Source organism: Vulpes lagopus, chromosome 2, assembly GCF_018345385.1.
Source record: "Vulpes lagopus strain Blue_001 chromosome 2, ASM1834538v1, whole genome shotgun sequence".
Taxonomy (NCBI): Eukaryota; Metazoa; Chordata; class Mammalia; order Carnivora; family Canidae; genus Vulpes; species Vulpes lagopus.
Genome location: NC_054825.1, coordinates 92,108,909 through 92,128,427, shown reverse-complemented (window position 1 = coordinate 92,128,427; position 19,519 = coordinate 92,108,909). Strand labels below are relative to the sequence as shown.

General features: G+C 34.9%; 1 protein-coding gene across 1 annotated transcript in view; it reads right to left on the bottom strand.

The window, feature by feature from the left end:
- Positions 1–19,519, bottom strand: part of PEX3 (peroxisomal biogenesis factor 3) — a 32,608-nt gene that overhangs the window by 11,850 nt on the left and 1,239 nt on the right. Inside the window, exons 2-8 of the mRNA XM_041737987.1 lie at positions 11,958–12,089; positions 7,399–7,480; positions 2,526–2,569; positions 1,291–1,415; positions 933–999; positions 771–825; positions 57–225 (exon numbers count right to left, since the gene is read on the bottom strand). Of these exons, the coding sequence (XP_041593921.1) occupies positions 57–225; positions 771–825; positions 933–999; positions 1,291–1,415; positions 2,526–2,569; positions 7,399–7,480; positions 11,958–12,089 (674 nt within the window). The remainder of the gene's footprint in view (positions 1–56; positions 226–770; positions 826–932; positions 1,000–1,290; positions 1,416–2,525; positions 2,570–7,398; positions 7,481–11,957; positions 12,090–19,519) is intronic.

The window sequence follows — 19,519 nt, the reverse complement described above, 5'->3', positions numbered from 1 at the left end:
AAAATTTTTTTAAATATAGAGTAGCTGGTTTGGTTAAATGGTTATGAATTAATCACCTGAACTGCTAATGGAGTTTCTTCATCTGGCATCATATAATGGCATAATAAAGATTTGGATTCATCTTTATTAATCCAAGAAGAAGATTTGTGCTGCTCAACTAGATTTCTGATTTCTTTTAGTTTTTGCTCCAAGTCCAAAAGTGACAAAGAATGTTTAAGAGAAACGCTAGAAGCAGAGAAAAAGGAATCAGGATAAACTGAAATTATACAACACGTTCCATACATACACACTCTCTTCTTAACAGATTACTCTTTGAGATTCAGTCAAACCTAAACTGCTGAGTAAAATCACTAGAGTAAATTAAGAAATCAGCCATTAGTTAAGTGTCATTATTACAGAGCCACACAAATCTTGCTGTAGATTTCACAAGAAAATTCCCACTGTAATTATAGATACTACTAGTATAAATGGAAGATAAAAGGCTCAGAGGTAGATTTTAAAGTAGGCCTTTTATCTCATGACCCAAATATTTATGGTTTGTTTGGAAGTCAATCAATAAACAATGAAACATTAAACCTTTTCCTTTAGTATCAAAAAGCTAGCACTAATGCAGAACATGGATTTATAATCTGAGGGCTGTGTCTATATTAGGTTACACAGAGTTTTACAAACCACCATTTGTTAAATTACCAGCTTCACCAGAACAATTCTAATTTTTCTTTTATTCACCAGAATCAGGAAGTCAGAAAAGTTTAAGCAAAATGCCTTACCTTCCTAAAATTTTCTGCACAGCTTGTTTGATGACCGTGATCAATTCTGTCAGGCCTATTCAAGGAAAAACAAATATAAAAGCCTTGTTCACTTTTTGAATCCCTCAATAATACAAATGAACAAATTAAAATTATTTTCCAGGTTACAAATAAGAATCTTACCATCTCCAAGGAGGTGCTGGATACTTGATAAATATTGCTGCTGGACATCTGGGGGAGCAAGAACTGTCTGTACAAAATAGGAATAAGGTTAAATTACCTAATATAATTGGTAAATAAATATATTTTCAGTACAACTTTTGCTATGACTTTTCAGGACCTCAAATGATTGGAAAAATAATATTCCTGAACATTACAAAAAGTCTAGTTTCAAAATATGAAAAATAATGTTAGAAATTTACAATCACATGAAATATAAAGATATTTATTTTATAAAAATAACCAGGATAAGTGATATTCAGTTAAATTCAGTTAAATCTTGAAGAAAAGGGCAATATCTATAGTAATCTGTGAAACTTACAGTGCCATTTTTGCCAACTGCTGCATTATCCAGGTAAATATATCCACCAATTATGTTTAGCTGAACTCGCAAAAGAACCACCAGCATACAAGTACTGTACACTGCTACGATACTTCTTGTGAAACCTTCACAGAGAAAAGGAAACCATTTGGTACTATTATTATAACAAATATGTAAAATTACAAACTATCCCTATGGTTATTTTTTTCAAGATGCCTTTAAAAAGTACAGTTATAACTATTTCAAGTACAAATAATATCAATTCAAAATATCCATAGTCTATCACCTTATTATTTGTTTAATGTAAATTAGGTATGATCTCTTAATTGAAACAATAATCAGTAAAATCAATAATCAATATACTGAATAAAGGTTATATATTATAAGCTTGGGAAGAAGAATAAGAAAGGACTGGGAAACACTGAGATTTGCAACCACAGAACTTTGAGCTGTCCAGGGAGCTAGTTGAGAGTGAAGAGTAGAGGGCTGAACATGGAAGAACTCCAGCTTGCAATGGCAGGTAAAGGAGGCTGAACCCATTTCAGGGTTGGTGAAAGGTATAGATGGGGGACACCCAGAGACTAGGACAGAGCATTCAAAACAAGAGAAAGTAAAGGTGCTGAATATTGCCAAGAGGTCTAGAAGGAGGAAAATATCCAGTGGATTTAGTAACAGAGAAGTTACTAGTGGTGCTTGTGAGATATGTTTGGGTAGAGACAGAAGTAAAAGCCAGGCTATAGGGTGTCAAAGAATGAGTGGGAGGGAAGAAATGGGGATGTAGGAGTCTGATATTATATAAGGGTAGCTGAAATACACCTGAAATTTAATTTTAAATAGGCAAAGCAGGAATACTTGGTAGTATAAAGTTCTGAGACTTGTGTATATACTCTGTATACACTGTCTATTCTGCTCCTCCCTGCCCCTTGTGCACTCTCTCTCTCTCTCAAAAAAAAAAAAAAAAAAAGCATATTGTAGATACCACTACTTAATGGGGGCAAATGTAGTCTAGGACAAGTTTATACATCATAACAATAACAAGAGCAATAATACTACCACCACTAATATTTCCTGAATACTTTCTATAACTAGATATTGTTCAACTTGCTTTATGAGAATTATTTAATGCGGACAATAATTTTTTGAGGTAAAAAAGAGTCATCTATACAACAAAGAATAAAAACTTCCCTTTATAAATATTTTAAGGATGTGCTGTCATAAAGAGTAGGTAGACTTACTTATTATCTTCAGATCCTCCCATATTTCCAACTTGTTTGAGGGCCTAAAGAAGAAAATATAAAAATAGCAATCAGGTAATCTAACAGAAAACTTAGAACTTTATATCTCTAAAATTAATTATATTTTATTACAGGAAAACTACAAAAAACTAAGCCCACAAAATATAGTAAAAAACAAAACAAAACAAAACAAAACAAAAGAAGAAAAACAAAAAAACCCTTTCATTTCGGTAACCAATGATAACAATTATTTTCACAGGGTGCCTGGGTGGCTCAGTTGGTTAAGTGCCTGCCTTTGGCTCAGGTCTGATCTTGAGGTCTTGGGATTGAGCCCTGTTAGGCTCCCTGCTCAGAGGCGAGTGTGCTTCTCCTTCTCCCTCTGCTCCTGTGTTTTTCTTTTTCTAAGTAAATAAATAAAATCATAAAAAACAAAACAAAACAAAACAAAAAAACACAACCATTTTAACTAGTGTATTGGTATATATCCTTCTGGTCTTTATCTTCCTTCAGAGTATATGCATATATGTAAATTAAGAAAAACGTTTGTTTCTTTCTCTCATTTACCATTTCACAAATAAGGAAGCATGTCAGTAATCCTTCAAAGGTAAATAATAAAGTATTTTTTGTCTTAAAGTATCATTATCAACATAACTTAAATATATATTTGGTGTTTCAGTTCACTGTAGTTACTTATTGATGTTCAAATTTTGACATTGGGGGTACATTCAGGTTGGTTCCTCAATCCTTTTGACGTTATCTTATTAGTTTTTAATAGATTCCTTGCTTACTGACAAGGAAAGTTGTTCTGGGTTCATCTTTTTTTTCCTTTAAGATTCATTGATTTTAGAGAGAGAGAGAGAGAGTACATGACGAGAGGAAGAGGAAGGAACAGGGAGAGAGGGAGAGAATTTCAAGCAGACGCCCCACTGAGTGTGGGGCCCTTTGCAGATCTAGATCTCACAACCCTGAGATCACAACCTGAGCCAAACTCAAGAGTTGGACAGGGGACCCCTGGGTGGCTCAGCAGTTTGGTGCCTGCCTTTTGCCCAGGGTGTGATCCTGGAGTCCTGGGATTGAGTCCCATGTTGGGCTCCCTGCTTCTCCCTCTGCCTGTGTCTCTGCCTCTTTCTCTTTCTCTCTCTCTCTCTCTGTCTCCATGAATAAATAAATAAAATCTTTAAAAAAAACAAAAAAGAGTTGGACACTTAACCAACTGAGCCACCAGGCACCCCTTGGGTTCATTCTGTTCAATTCTTGCTATAGACCTGAAATCCTCCTTTCTCCAAGAGTCTTGCTTCCTTGTAGCAGAAAATGGTAGTCTGTGACTGCAATCTTCAATTAAGGATTTTAATTGTTACTGGATAGGTCACTGTTTCTAAGCCCTTTTGGGAGACTACGCTAATTGTGTGTGTTCAAACCACAAAGTTTTTAACTTCATCTCCTTGATCTCATATCTGTATTTCTCCACACTAGCAATCTGTGAAATGACTGTAATTACTAATTTCCTTTATCCTTCTCTCTATGAACAACAGTCTCAGAATAGCAATAGCAAAACTGACCAGTTTTAAGGATTTTGCACCTAGAATACTTTCTATCTTTGCAGTTCTAACACCTAACTACACATTTATGTTAATTTGATTTATTTTTCCATCTCTTTAGATCTTTCTTTGTAAACACTAAATATAGTTTTATAAATATGTAAAATATTTACATGGTTCCAAAGTCAAACTTACACAGCATAGTATATTCAAAGTCTGTTCCTATTCCTCTTTATTCTCTCTCTTCTTCATAGTTGACTATTAAAAAATTTTACTTTAACTTACCACTGTTTTGCCTTATATAAGTAAATAAGTATATATATTCATATCTGCCCCCTTAGATAAATGGTAGCATACTATACACATTTTTTTTTACCTTTTATATATAGATATAGATATAGATATATAGATATATATGACTATATATCTTGTAGATCATTCCATAGAAATTACAGATAATAGCCATCTTTTTGTTGTTGTTTGTTTTTTGTTTTGTTTTAACCATGGCGTAGTGCTCCACTGTGTGAATGTACCATGTAAATGAAGTTCAGTGCTTTTCAAACCACCAACATGGAAGGACCAATTTTCTTTTTCTTTATTTCCAATCTGTCACAGACTGATAGTTTCTTGTAAAATACAATAAAAATAAATTAGAAGGAAAATGAAATGAAAAACCACAAGGATATACAAACTACAAACCCATATTTATTATCATATTTGGATATAAATTTATACATATATATATATTTTTAAAGATTTATTTATTCATGATAGACACACACACACACAGAGAGAAGCAGAGACAGGAGGAGGGAGAACAGGCCCCACGCTGGGAGCCCAACACGGGACTTGATCTCAGGACTCCAGGATCGTGCCCTGGGCCAAAGGCAGGCGCCAAACCGCTGAGCCACCCAGGGGTCCCCATAAATTTATATTTTAATAAAAAGTTGAGTTACCATTACAATTGTGGGATATTACTAGCTTCTTATCTTTCCTTGCCACTGAACTGACTCTAGAGCTTCAGTTATCCCCTTCCTAGATGACAAGAAGTTCAAGATGTCAAGATGGTGTAAATCCTGCAAGATACTTAAATCCTAGAGGCCTCATTTAAACACACTTTGTAAAGGGCTCAAGCCATTCTTTATGCAAATATTTTTGAAATGGATATTTTTCCCCCCAAACTGCAAACAGAATTTTAAATCAAAAGAAAGTCAAGAAAAAAAAAAGTCAAGAAAAAATAACATTGAGATACTTAAAAAGGAAACAGTAAATAAGGAACTATTGCCTATCATAATAAATTCAAGAATTTAAATTTTGTGTACTAAGAAAAGAGGAATGACACCTCTTCTTGAAAGCTGTCCAGGGTTATCCATCAAAATAAATCCTTTTCCTCTTGAACCTCCCATATTTTCTGCCCACATTTTGCTTTCACTTTTTACCAGAGACTAAACACAATATGTCTCGAGTTATGATAATTTATGTCATATACTCCCTTCTTTGGGTGACAAAGTTTTAAAGGGAAAGAGATCTTAATTATCTCCAATCCTCCAAAACATAGGCAACACAGGACTTTGCAGGAAACAGTCTCCAAGAAGGAAGAATGCTACTATATCTACTGTGCCTGTTATTATGTTGCTTTTAAAAAAGTGCTATTCACTTATTTCATTTGTCTTACCTCCCTAATAAGACTAAAACTTAAGACAATTAAAATCCATTTGTTCTTTACCTATTTCTTATGTACATATTTCTTTTTTAAAAGATTTATTTGAGAGTGAGAGTGCACGCATATGTGTGCAAGTGAGGGGAGGGGCAGAGAGAGAGAGGGAGAGAAGCTGACTCCTTGCTGCCAGTGGAGACCCCATGCAGGGTTCCATCTCACCATCTTGAAATCAAGACCTGAGTCAAAATCAAGAGTCAGAGGCTTAATGACTGAGCCACCCAGATGCCCCAGGTACATATTTCTTTACTCCCTACTTATGTACATACATACAGGTAGTAATTAAGCATTTATCTGACCAAGATAAGTCTGCTTATTTGTTTCTTCTGCATATAATTCTATGAACTAATTTATAAACTAAACTTTGTAAAGTTTAGTGGTGAAAATGCATCATCCTCTACAAATGATAAAATTTATTGGGAAACCCCTTATTTCTAGCATTGTATTTTAATAAGATTTAAAAATTCCAAGTAAACAAATCCATTGTTATTTTGGGAAGTGTTCTCTGAATACAGAAAATGCTTTTAAGGAAATTTTCTAGCTCGTTATTTAATCTGAGTAGTAAATTCCTCTCTGCGAAACAGAGATGATAATATCTGCTTCACAAAGATATTGTGAAAATCAAACAGGAGCATGTATATAATATATCTAGCACTGGGCTCAGCACAGAGAGACACTCCAGAAATAGTACTTTCTTCTCCCTGCCTATTGGAAGATTATTACAAGGAAAGTGAGTATTTCAGTATGGCTGCAATGATTAAAATTTATTTAATGAAACCATTTCCCTTCATCTTGTTCATTAAAATAAGAAGCCATTTTTTTCTGGAAGTCTTCTCAAATGAACACAGCATCACACTAAATTACAACACCCCAACACACACTATAGTCCATATATAAGGTCCTATGTGTGAAAGTGCTTTGTGCTCAGTGAACTGTCATGGTAGTTATCATTATTTATGCTCATGTTATATTTGCACTTCATTTTATTAATAATATAAAATGTAAGTTCATATGCCTTACTTATTCAAAATATATGTGCACATGCTTTACCTCTTATACTGTAAACTCTTCAAGAAGCACAATATTTAACATATTTTTAAAATATCTGGTTCAGGGGATCCCTGGGTGGCTCAGCGGTTTGGTTCCTGCCTTTTGCTCAGGGTGTGATCCTGGAGTCCTGGGATCAAGTCCTGTGTCGGGCTCCCGGCATGGAGCCTGCTTCTCCCTCTGCCTGTGTCTCTGCCTCTCTCTGTCTATCATGAATAAATGAATAAAATCTTTAAAAAAAATATCTGGTTCAGGAACACATTCCATGAGCACTCAATAATTAAATTTCTTAAAAAGGTCAAAGTGAATTAAGATCTATTTATATGTAAACCAGAATACACATATTGTTGACCTAAATACTTTGTGCATCAAGGTAGAGCAAAAATAAATAGGTAAAACAGAATGAATTCAGTGACAGAGTCACTAAATATATTTTCTAAATGACTCTCTATATTACAAGCATCAATTAGAAAGAAAAATAAGGAAACAAAGATATTTGAACAATATTTCAATTCATTCTATAAATTTAAGTGCCCTGTATAAACAAAAAATCATGTTAACTTGCATTTACCTGTTTTTTAACAGAGCTGTTAGGCTCTCAGAATTGAGTTGTTGCATTAAGGCCTCTCTCAATGTTGGAAGCATGGACAGTACTGTAATGCAAACAGAAAATAAAAAAGTTCACAAGTGATATGACTGCCTTTCACTGAGAAATGCACATTGTTTTAGGCTATAAGACTAGGGACTAGCAAGGGTTAGGAGGGAATGTCAGGGCTAGAGTTTTCATATTATTACTATTAAGAATAGCAAAAACTGAGTTTATACTAATAAACCATTTCTCTGCTTATGTTAAGTGAACAGAATTATATGTGCATTATGATCATGTAATGTAAACAAATACACATACAAGGAAGAATGAAAATTATTCTGAGATGTTAATAATGGTGGTCTTTGTAAACTGCCAATAATCATCTTTTTTCTCTTCTGTACTCTCCAAATTATTTTTACAATAAATTTATTTCTGAGAGTTAAATGATCAAGACAACATTTTTATCTTTATTTTTCTTATTTTATATTTCTATTTTTGGAAAAGTTTATTAAATATTACAAAGCAATAAGCACTTATTGTAACTTAGACAAAGCACATCAGGCTGGGAATTAAGAACTGCTGAGTTGTAGTTTTGGTTTTGCCAATGGTTACTGCCCCTAACTTCCAAGAATAACATAAAGATAAAATAAGCCATAGTGCTCTATAGAAAAAAGATTGTATCTAATTTATACAAGTTGCTTTATTTATGGCTACTGCATGGTATAATAAATGTTGGAGAAATGCACATACACCAATTTAAAATGAATTTCTAACACTAAGTAATGATAACAAAATGAAGAAATATCAAGAGATCACAAATACCACATTCTAAAAGGGAAAACTTCAGTGTATTATTTTTATTTCTTGACTATATAAGACATATTAAAATTATAAAATCCATATTATTTTTTCTATACAACATTTAGCTTTTAGCTTACTCTAGACATTTATTTCAGTGCTGGACTATGCAGCTTCAGCGTATGTCCTCAAGCTGTATGATTAAATAACCCAAGTCCATTTAGACCATTAAAAAGTCAGAGCTCAGAGCCAATGTAAAAGGTAGCTTATCTCTTAATGTATTTGGTACATATACCTAGCCCAAATGTGGAATGTTAGCCCACCAAGAAAAATTAAGGCTGGAGTCCTACATTCAGGAAATGGAGTCAGTAAGGAACTAGTTTAAAGATTATGTGGTAAAACAACACGATTTGAGAGGAGTCTCTTCAACAATTCTGAGAGATAACAGCTTTTTATTTTCCCCTTTGGCTATTCAACCCAAAACAAGTCAATTCTTCCCTTCCAGGCATTTTTTTTTAAACACTGAAAAATATATTTCTGTATCTAGTTGAATACAGCATTTGTGTTTTCCTTTAGCTATCTGGTCTCCATGATAAACACCCCCAGTCCAACCACAAATCACAAGACAACCCTTCACCAGCTATGAATCTGTATGACCCTGAACAAGTTATTTAACCTCTCAGTGCCTCCGTTTTTTCTGTAAACTGAGGATAACACATTGGATCTACCTTATAGAATTGTTGTAAGGATTAACTGAGATGTATAAAGCATTTAGAACAGGGCTTCTTTGCCTTAAGAATGCTCAGTGTCAGCCTGTTTTATTAACTTTATTTGGGTTCTTCTGACACACATTAGTTTGTTTCTTCTTCTTCTTCTTCTTTTTTTTTTTTTTTGAAGACTTATTTATTTGAGAGAAAGAGAGAAAATGAGTGGGAGGGGCAGAGGGAGAGAGAGAGCCTCAAGCAGACTCCACGCTGAGCATGGAGCCTGACCTGGCTGGATCTCATTACCCTGAGGTCACGACCTGAGCTGAAACCAAGTGTTGAGTGCTTAACCAACTGCCTCTCAGGCACTCATCCAGTTTATATCTTATTAACATATGAGAGGCAGAAATGGACCTATACTCTTACTACTCCAGAGCATGATGCAACTACCTTTGATCTGAATCACAGATTATTTTAGTATAAAATTAAATTAGTATTTCTAGGAGTCATATCAGACTATTTATAATGAGTTTATGGTCAACTAGAATTCCCAACTCTTACTTATATATCCTGCGTACAAACAAGCTTAGATAATTGTGTATCTGTACAACTGACTTTTAATGCAGAACAATTCATTTATCCCAGCCTAGCACTGTTATCTATAAATTTAATAAGTATCTCTCCTGAATCCTTAGTAAAGTCAAGAAGAAGATAAAACCACTGGGAAGAACACAGAAACATTTTATTAGATACTATCTTTCAAGTTGGGGTAAACTTTTCGGGTGAAAAAATAACTAGCTATGTTTACCTTTTATATGTACTAAATTTTTCTAGTATATCCACTGCATCTTATTCAAAAGGATAGGAATTTAATCATATGATTTGTAACTCCATTATCAAAGCATACCAGAAAGCTAATTTGCAAAGTTTTCCAGTGAACCTATATTTGGCTCCTATAATATTTTATTTTTAATTACCTAAATGTAGCTATTTATTCAATCCAAGGGTTGTGATGGTCATGGAAATGTGCCACCAAGTCTGCTAGGAGGGGCAGGGTTAACTGGCAGCCCCAGCTGCCACCCCTCTGGATCCATTACCATGTCTGCACCACTCTCAGTCAATGAGAGTGGTCTGTGGCTATATTAACACAGGTCCATTCCTGGGGGGCTTATCTACCAGGGAACTTTGGCTCAAGGACTTCGCACTGGCCTGCCAAAACTTTCTTGAAACTGCTGTAGGCTGAGATTCTTATCTGACCTTCTTTCCTTCTCTCTTTCCAGTCACATATAAGGCCTGCACTATGGTCTAAAGGCTTTCCTTGCCTTTAGAGTCCTGCTCCCTCTCCTTTGCTTTCTGTGGGTGTTTCCCCCAATATATCTCTTGTGCATCTAATCCCATCTTAGTATCTGTCTCCCTGGGGGCCTAAACTGACACAAGGGTCCATGTCAAATTGAGATGTACTTTCAGACTCTAGACTACCTTTTTCTACTTTCTGAAAATTTGAGGAATAACCAGAAATGGACTGTACTTATTTTCTAAAAATTAATTAAAATGTCCTTGGTAGCATCACTTCACTGAATGCTGAATATCAACTTAAAGAATTATGTCATTTTTTTTTTAAAGTAGTCTCCATACCCAGTACAGAGGCCAATACAGGCCTTGCACTCATGACCCTGACATCAAGACCTGAGCTAATATCAAGAGTCAGATGCTTACCTAACTGAGGCACTCAGGCGCCCCAAGAATTATGTAATTTTAAAGTTATCACTTACTGAGTATTTATTATGCATCAAACACTTTATATGCATTATCTCCCACCATTCTACAAAACATTTATGAAGTGGGTTTTATGATGATCATTTTACAGAAGAGAGAATTGAGATTTAGATTTGCCCAAAGATACAGGGATATTACATGGAAAACCCAAGAACTGAGCTGTATTTAAAAAAATTTTTATTTTATTTGAATTCAATTATTTAACATTTGGTGTATTATTAATTTTAGAGGTAGAGTTCAGTGATTCATCAGTTGCATATAACACCCAGTGCTCATCATATCATGTGCCCTCTTTAATGTGTTTTATCTGAGTTATCATTACATTTAGTATTTATGGTTACTATTTGCTTTACAGAATGAAGTACTATTATACTAAAAATAAAGTCTTTTAAACTCAGAAAAAAATTCTGCTTTCAAAAGTAAGTAAAGAGAACTTACCTTTATAAACTTTCTAAATTACCTGTTCTTGAAAGAAGCGTTAGAGAAAAGATTAAACTTTAAACAATAACAAGGAAAAATAGGTTTGACATGGATTTGAGAACTAATTCTTTAAGGGGTTATGCCAGTTGTAACGCCTGTTCTCTTCAAATATGGGCATTTGGTTTTGTTATGGCATTCTCTCAGTAGGATTCTAGCTCTGGAGGTTAAATTATTATCACTAATTTATATTGATTAGTGTATACTACTGTGCTATGGTAAATGTAACACACTTAAGAAAAGAATTTTTACTGGAGATACAAGGCCTAATGAAATCAGGCCTATCCTTGCAGCCTTATTTCCTACTACTTCCATTGCTCATTCCACTCTAGTTCCATACCCTTTTGCTATCTCTTGAAAGTGTAAAGCTTGTTCCCATGGAAGGCATTTTGCATGGCTCCCTCCATTGAATCATTTGGTTCTTTTCAATTGTCACCTCCTCAAAGAGGCCTGACTCTCCTGATTTCCATTTCTTAAAGAACATCCCCACTGCTCACACAACTTTATTCTCCTTATAGCAGCCATCACTGCCTGAAGTTATTTATATGTTATCTGTTACTCTCACTAGCATATAAATTCTAAAGGTCAGAGATTTGTTTTAATTGTTCACCTTCTGTTTCCCTGGCACTGGGTACCCCATGTATTTGCTAAATGAATAAATAAAATGAATGAACAAGTATTTACCATTGACTTATACTGATTTTAAAGTTTGGTCCTAGAGGTATGTAACTTAATATAAATCATCAAGTAACTTTATACATGTATAAATGTTTCTCTTTGCCTTACCTGTCATGTTGCAAGTCCTCTGGTTACTTTCAAAATGATACTGTCGTCTTGCTTGAGCAATGTACTCTGCAGCTTCTCTTTCTTGAATTTCTCTGATTTTCTTCTGTCCATATTTTCCCAGGATATACACTCCTAAAATTATTTTTTAAAATAAGAAAGTATATTAATCTAGTTAATTAGAATATTAAAAATTCCAAACCGTATTTTTAACCTGCTTCATCCAAACATAAGGTTTATATCAATGAAAAGTTAACAATCACAACCTTTAAAAATCTACATTAAAGAGTTGTATAGGAATTGTGACCTAAATAGAAGAAAAGGGAGATTGCCATTTTAATAGCCAATGATGGGTACGTAAATACTAGGTCTGAAGGGACCAGAAACGAATTAAGTATACAAAGTCTGGCAATGCTTTAATTTTATTTATTTATGAGAGTGAGAGAGAGAGAGGCAGAGACATAGGCAGAGGGAGAAGCAGGCTCCATGCAGGGAGTCCAATGTGGGACTCTATCCTGGGTCTCCAGGATCATGCCCTGGGCTGAAGACAGTGCTAAACCGCTGAGCCAGGCAGTGGCTCAGGCTGCTCAGGCAGTGCTTTAAATAGTGAACTGGAGATATTCTAAGTGTCCAGCAATACCGATTCTTTAAATGAATTATGGTCAATCTATACAATAATCTTATGAAATCTTATATGGCTGTTAAAAACCACATGGCTAAATTAGCTAACGGCTCAAGGAAATATCCATATATATTGTTAGGTTATAAAATAAAATATGGATGTTTCTCTTTTTAACAGAAGTAGATATACAGAAAAAACAGATGGGTTTTAGCATATAATAAACAATAATCATTGTTGAATAGTGGGAAAGCAGCTGATCTTTTTGTTGTTTGTTTTGTATTCTCCATATTTTCTTCAGTCAACATATAATACTTTTTAAAAATGTAAGATAAAATTTATATTTATTTATTTTACGATAAAATTTTTTTAAAAAGATTACAAGAAAGTTAGGTAGGCAGACATCGAGAACTAGTATCTTTAGTGGAAAAGGGAGAGGGAAAGAGGTACAGAAATTCCTACATTATAACACTACAGCATAAAAATATGGGGGGGGTCATGAGGCCTATAATTTTGTTGAACACATTTCAGCATAGGCAGATGATATAAATGTGCACATTCTGGTCTATGCCCCAGGGGCAATCAGTTGTCCTACTGGGGAATGTAAACACTCCAGAGTGGTTGGTTAGCATTTGACCAAAAGCCACACTCCAAGTTTTAAGTACTTCAACTAACTTTTATCTAGCATAATGAATATCAGAAATGGATTTTCATAGATTAAATTAGTGGTGTTTAAGATACTGGATTAGCCAAAACATCTTAGTAATACTCATTTGAGCAAGAACATATGATTCTAGCAAGTCCTTCATCCTTAAGAAGGACTTAGCCTTGAATCCTCAGCTAATTAGGATGATTCTTAGTCAAAGGAGTTAACCAAATGGCCAGTAGAATCCTACAACTGGAATACTGTTGCATTTGCTTCAGGCAAATCTTTTGTGTGTGTGTGTGTGTGTGTGTGAGAGAGAGAGAGAGAGAGAGAGAGAGAGAGAGAGAGAGAGAGAAAGGGAAGAAGGGTAGAAAGAGAAAGCAAATCCCAAGCAGGCTCTACACACAGCATGTAGACCTCAGGACCCTGAGATCATGACCTGAGCCAAAACCAAGAGTCTGACACTTAACCGAATGAGCCATCCAGGTGCCCTGTCTTCAGGCAAATCTTTTATGCAAGGTTCTGTTGCAGCACTGAAAGAGGACGCTGGGACTTCAATAAGCTTATAAAACAAGTTATGACATTGCTTTATTTATGTTGGCTAATAGGATGTTTTTATGTGTGCCAGCATTTGTTCCCTTATGATCCAGCAACAAATTTGTAAAGTAATAACTAATCCTCACCTATTTCCAACTGTTTGTAGCCTTCAATATCTATCAAAAAGAACCTAAGAACTGTGCAGGATCTAAACAATTTGATTTGGTCTGTTTGTCACAAGTGGGGAGGAGACAGCCCTTAGGAACTGCAAAGCAAACACATATTCTGAAATATTTTCACTAATATAAGCATTACAGATGAACTGATAACATATTATATATTATCTAAAATAATAACTCACTACCAGGTATGTCCTACAAATAATTAGACAGAAATAAACTATGACTGCTATGTTTGTATGCAAATACATGTATTATAATCACGCTTAAACAGCAAATGGAAGTTATATAAGTAGCTTTATAGCTACCTTTCTTGTAATCTACTCTCAAAAAATAGATGACACTCCCATAATACCAACAGAATGAAGAAATTGACTTGTATTTCACAAAGTATGAAGAAATTGACTTGTATTTCACAAAGTAACTCTTTGATAGGCAATTTGCTTGTATTTTATTTGCACAATAGATTGCTTAAAGTTATGTGTACAATGATTATAATTTCTCAAATAATAATAATGTGAAGTGAAACACTTTACATGACCTTTCTGTAGCTAAGAATTTTCTGGAATAACAATAAATGACTAGTAAATGTGTTTTCCAGGAGAAAAGATATACTGCTTTTATTAGATTCTCAACAGTGTCTGGTAAAAGTTTTTCAGGAACTACTATATTTCTTTGATACGAGTAGTATATTCTAACTAAAGCTAAAAGAAAAGGAATTGTTATGGATTGAACTGTGTCACTACCTGCCCCTCCCCCTCATTCATATCTTGAAGTTCCCCTACTTCAGAATGTGACCTTATCTGGATATAGGGTCTTTATAGAAGTAACCAAGTTAAAAGGAAGTCATTAGGATAGGCTCTAATCCAACATGACTGGTGTTCTGGTAAGAGGAAATGTGGACACAGACGCATAGGAGGAAGATGATATAAAGGCACAGAAGAGATAACCATCAATAGACCAAGGAGGGGGGCCTGTAGAAGATCCTTCCCTTAACAAGCCCTCATAAGGAACAAATCCTGCCAACACACTGATCTTGGATTTCTGGACTCCAGAACTATGAGGTAATACATTTCTGTTGCTTAAGCCAGTTTGTGGTACTTCAGTATGGCAACACTAGCAAACTAATACATGAAATTAGGCTAAAATCCCACAACATATGGGATTTTAGCCTAATTTCATGTATTAGTATATATATATATATATAATATACATATATATTATATATATATATGGGTTTTTTTTTTTTTTTTTTTTTTTTTTTACTTAGCACTGAAGCAAGTTCCTACATAAAGTCAAATTTAGCCAAGCTCTCATTCCTAACATTAATAAATTCTGACTTTTTTCTTCCCTAGGAAAAGAAGTATGAAGGCAGAGCATTCATTAGCTAAAATATGGAGTTCTGGATCATATTTATACTTGACAGGCTGCCTCAATCTGACCTGAAGACAGTAGATACTGATGGTTGTGGCACCATCTAGGTTGAGCAAGCCTCTTCCACTCTCTGCATCTAAATTTCTCCATCCATAAAATGAAAGGCTGGGATTATAAGTTGCTTTAAAAGTTTCTTCTGTGGCTATTGTCTTTATTTATGAATAATGGGAACAATCAGAAATTGTGGTGCCTAGGTGGCTCAGTCTGTTAAGTGTTCCAACTCTTGGTTTCTGTTCAGGTCATGATCTCAGGGTTGTGAGATCAAGCTGAGTTAGGCTCTGCACTCAGTGAGGACTCTGCTTGAGAGTCTCTCTCCCTCAGCTTCTCCTTTTCTAACCACCCCTCCCCACCAAATAAACGTAAAATGTTTTGAGGTTTCCTTTCAGAACACTGCTGGTAAAGCAAAATATCTTCTAGTCTTTCCACATTATAAATTCAGTTTTTTTTCAAACTATCTTTTAGTTGTTGTCATCTTCTTTTCTTGGATGAAAATCCCTGCAAAATAACTCTTATTAGATTATTACTAGGTTAATAATTTCAATGAGTTTGAATATCATTATTATTATCATCACTCAAAATCTAACAAAACACCAATACTTGCTAGTCTGATTCTATTTCAGAAATATTTTCTAAATTTTGCCACTTTACTCTGACCTCTTTGTCACTGTCTTCATTCAGATTCTGAGTAACGGTCTTAAGAACTGGTTTTCAGCTTCTCCTCTTTTGTTCTAATCTCAAACCTTTCTAATCCATCTTTTAGATGCCAAGTGATTTTCTAAAACTTAAATCTGACTACATATTCCTGTGCTTAGAATTCTTCAACACCCTGCCATTTTTTCTTAATGTGGATTCCCTGTTCCACTTACAACAGAATTACTTTGAAGTATCTGTTAAAAATGTAGCCTTTAAGGGAGTTCCTTGAAAACACCCCCAAGTGTCCTGTCTTGTACAGTACTGACTGCTGGTACACAATGGGAGCTCAATAAATACTTGCTGGATAACTGATGAATAAATGAACTGGTTTGGACCAAAAGAATCAGACTCTGGGAAAGAAAATTCTTTTTATTAAGCCCATTTAAGTGATTTTTATCATAGGAAAGTTGAAAAGCACTGGTGCCCAAGATAATGTCCAGATTCAGTAGAATGGCACAGTATACAAAGCCCTCCACAATCTGCACTCAGCTAGTTTTCCAAATACATCTTTTGACACTCTCCATTTGTTCCCTGTTCTTAGCCATAGTGAAATACACTGATTCATCATAACTGATATATCTGAATCTGTTGAACATCCCTTTTTCCTGCTATGTTCCATTCTCTTTTGTTAGCTGTACTTGACTCAAGTGAATTCTTGAGTGAAGCCTGCCAGACACCTTCACATTTATTTCTCTAAGTCCCCACAGCACCACCTCTATTAATGGTACTATAATATTATCACCATATCACTTTTGTTTATTTCCATTTCTGCTTTCCAGACAACACCACGAGTTCCTCAAAGTCAAGAACTGTCTTATTCCTTTGTATTCCCAGAGCCTGATATAGTGGGAGGAGGCACTCACTTTCATTCAAATATTAGTTCAATGAAAGAATGAATAAATGGAAAACTAAAGAGACCAAAAATTATAGGGGTTATGATATAAATTATAAGTCACTGCTCTGAGACTTTTAGAAATCAGGAAGCCAATAAATATAACCTGGTTATTCTCTGTTCTGCAACATTTTCTCCTGAGTGGTGATTCTGGAAATGTGGCTTGGGTACTAATGGAGGTGTTCAATTCCTTTTCATGGAATCTGTGAATCAAAACTATTTCTGTAGTTCTTGTCTTTTTCATTCTCATTCTCTCATACAGCAGAGTAATCCAGAGGCTACATGACATGTGGTAATGCAACTGACTGGATGCAGAGAGATGGGAATCCAGCTTTCTTCAATTAATCCAGACAGTAAAGAGATTTGCAAAAGTGTAAGATGATGCCACTCTTTTCACTACTCTTTTTTGAAAATAATAGTTGTGTTAATATGTAATGGGTTTACTATTATTACTTAATATTTTAAAAATTCATTGGTTTTTATTTCTAAAATGGCAACTATTAATAGAAACAAATTTTTATAGACTGCTTAGAGTCTTTAATTTTTACAAGTGTAAAGAATCCTCAGGCCAAAGTTTACATTTCATAAACTGGTCAAATTGCACAAATTAGTCTAAAGCAGTGACTCTTCCAAAATGCAGGAAATGCCTATGTAAGGCTTATAACTCAAAGTTTTAGTTTTTTTCCATCTAAAGTTTGGTGGAAAAGAAGTCTGCCAAATTCGTTTGAGCAAACATGTTGATATCTTACCTAGTTTTCAAGCCTGACAAAATATACTTCTTCCATGAAGACCTTTTCTATTTTTTTCTTTCTATTTTTTTCTATTTTTTTCAAATGCACATGCTATCTGCTGATTTCATCTGTATGCCATTTTTTTTTTACCAGTTCTCTTACTGTTTTGCATTTTACTTGAGTACTTGTTGTTATACTCAGAATGTTTGTGTCCCCCCAAAACTCGTATGTTGGAATCCTAATGCCTGATACGATGATATTAGGAGGTAAGGTCTTTGGGAGTCATGAGTGGAGCCTTCATGAATGAGATTAGTGTTTTTTAAAAACACTTCACAGTGTTTACAGGACTTCACAGAGACCACTATTCTTTTTGCCATGAGAGAGTACAAAAAGTCTGCAACCTGGAAGTGGGCCCTCACCTATCTTGCTGGCACCCTGATCTTGGACTTCCAGCCTCCAGAATTGTGAGAGAGAAATTTCTGTTGTTTATAGCCACCCAGTCTGTGGTACTTTGTGATAGCAGCCTTAATGGACTAAGACACTTGTTTTTCATTCCTGTCAGACCATAAAGTCCATGAAGGCAGAGCGGTATAGTGTGGAAAGAGAATGTACTTCAGAATCCAACACACCTGGCTCAAATTCTAGTTTCCTTATTATTAATTTGGAGATCCTGGGCAGTTTCTTCAATTCTTAGGACTCTAGTTCCCACATCTGAAGATGGGAAAAACAAGAACTAACTACTCTTGTCCTGCCCATTGAATAGAAGAGCTTAGCACAGTGCCCACTGGGCACCCAATAAACGGTAGGTATTCGCCTACAGATTGTAGATACCTACAAATCTGTAACTCTTGCATTTCCAATCATACTGCCTTAAACACTACAGACACTGGATAAATATATGTCTTAGGTTAATTGAAATGCAACAGTTGTAGGAAGATATAAAACACTAAGATTATTTTCTGTTTCTGTCCTTCTGAACTTTTTTCCCCTTTCCCATTTCTCTTAATCTATAAGTATAAAGATCTCAAGATATTTTTGAAAAAAAATGTATAACCATGCCTTAAGAATATTCTTTTGCTTCCTCTATGATTGATTATGTCTAATCTACCATTAAGTTCATCCATAAATCCGAAAGGGTATGTTATTCTGAGACTGCTAAAGAGAGATTATTTTCTTTCCTTCAGTAGTGGCAAAAAATACTTCCTGGGCTAGTAAATGTGGAACCTACTTTTATGATGCTGGGCAGGGGCCGTGAGCCCCAGTTCCCTGTCAGCTACGCGGTCATGGAGAGTAAACAACTCTTAAAATCATTTTGTAATCATTCAGCCATTCTGTTTTTCACTTTCAGTAGAGTATTCAATAAATTACGGGGGATATTAACACTTCATTACAAAATAGGCTTTGTGTTATATGATTTTGCCCAACTGCAGGCTAAAGTTAAGTGTTCCTAGCACATTTTAGATAGGCTAGACTAAGCTAGGCTATCATGTCTGGTACGTTAGCTATGTTAAATGTACTTTTCAACTTACTGTATGTTTATTGGGTCATAACTCCGTTGTAAGTTGAGAGAGATCCGTATGTTAGACGTCAGTGACTGAAGATACTGGAAAATTTATTTGTAAAGGATTTCTCAAAGAATTCTGTAAAAATTCAAATAAAAATGTACTGATTTGCCAAAGACCTCAGAGATGAGGGAGACTCTCCTTGCCTCATCAACAAGCTGATTTCAAACTCTCAAGAATCAACGGATCTGAGTTACCAATGGCAGAAGTACGGTGAATTTCGAATTATATGATAATTCGATAGACTATGATAGTAAGAGAAAAACCACCAA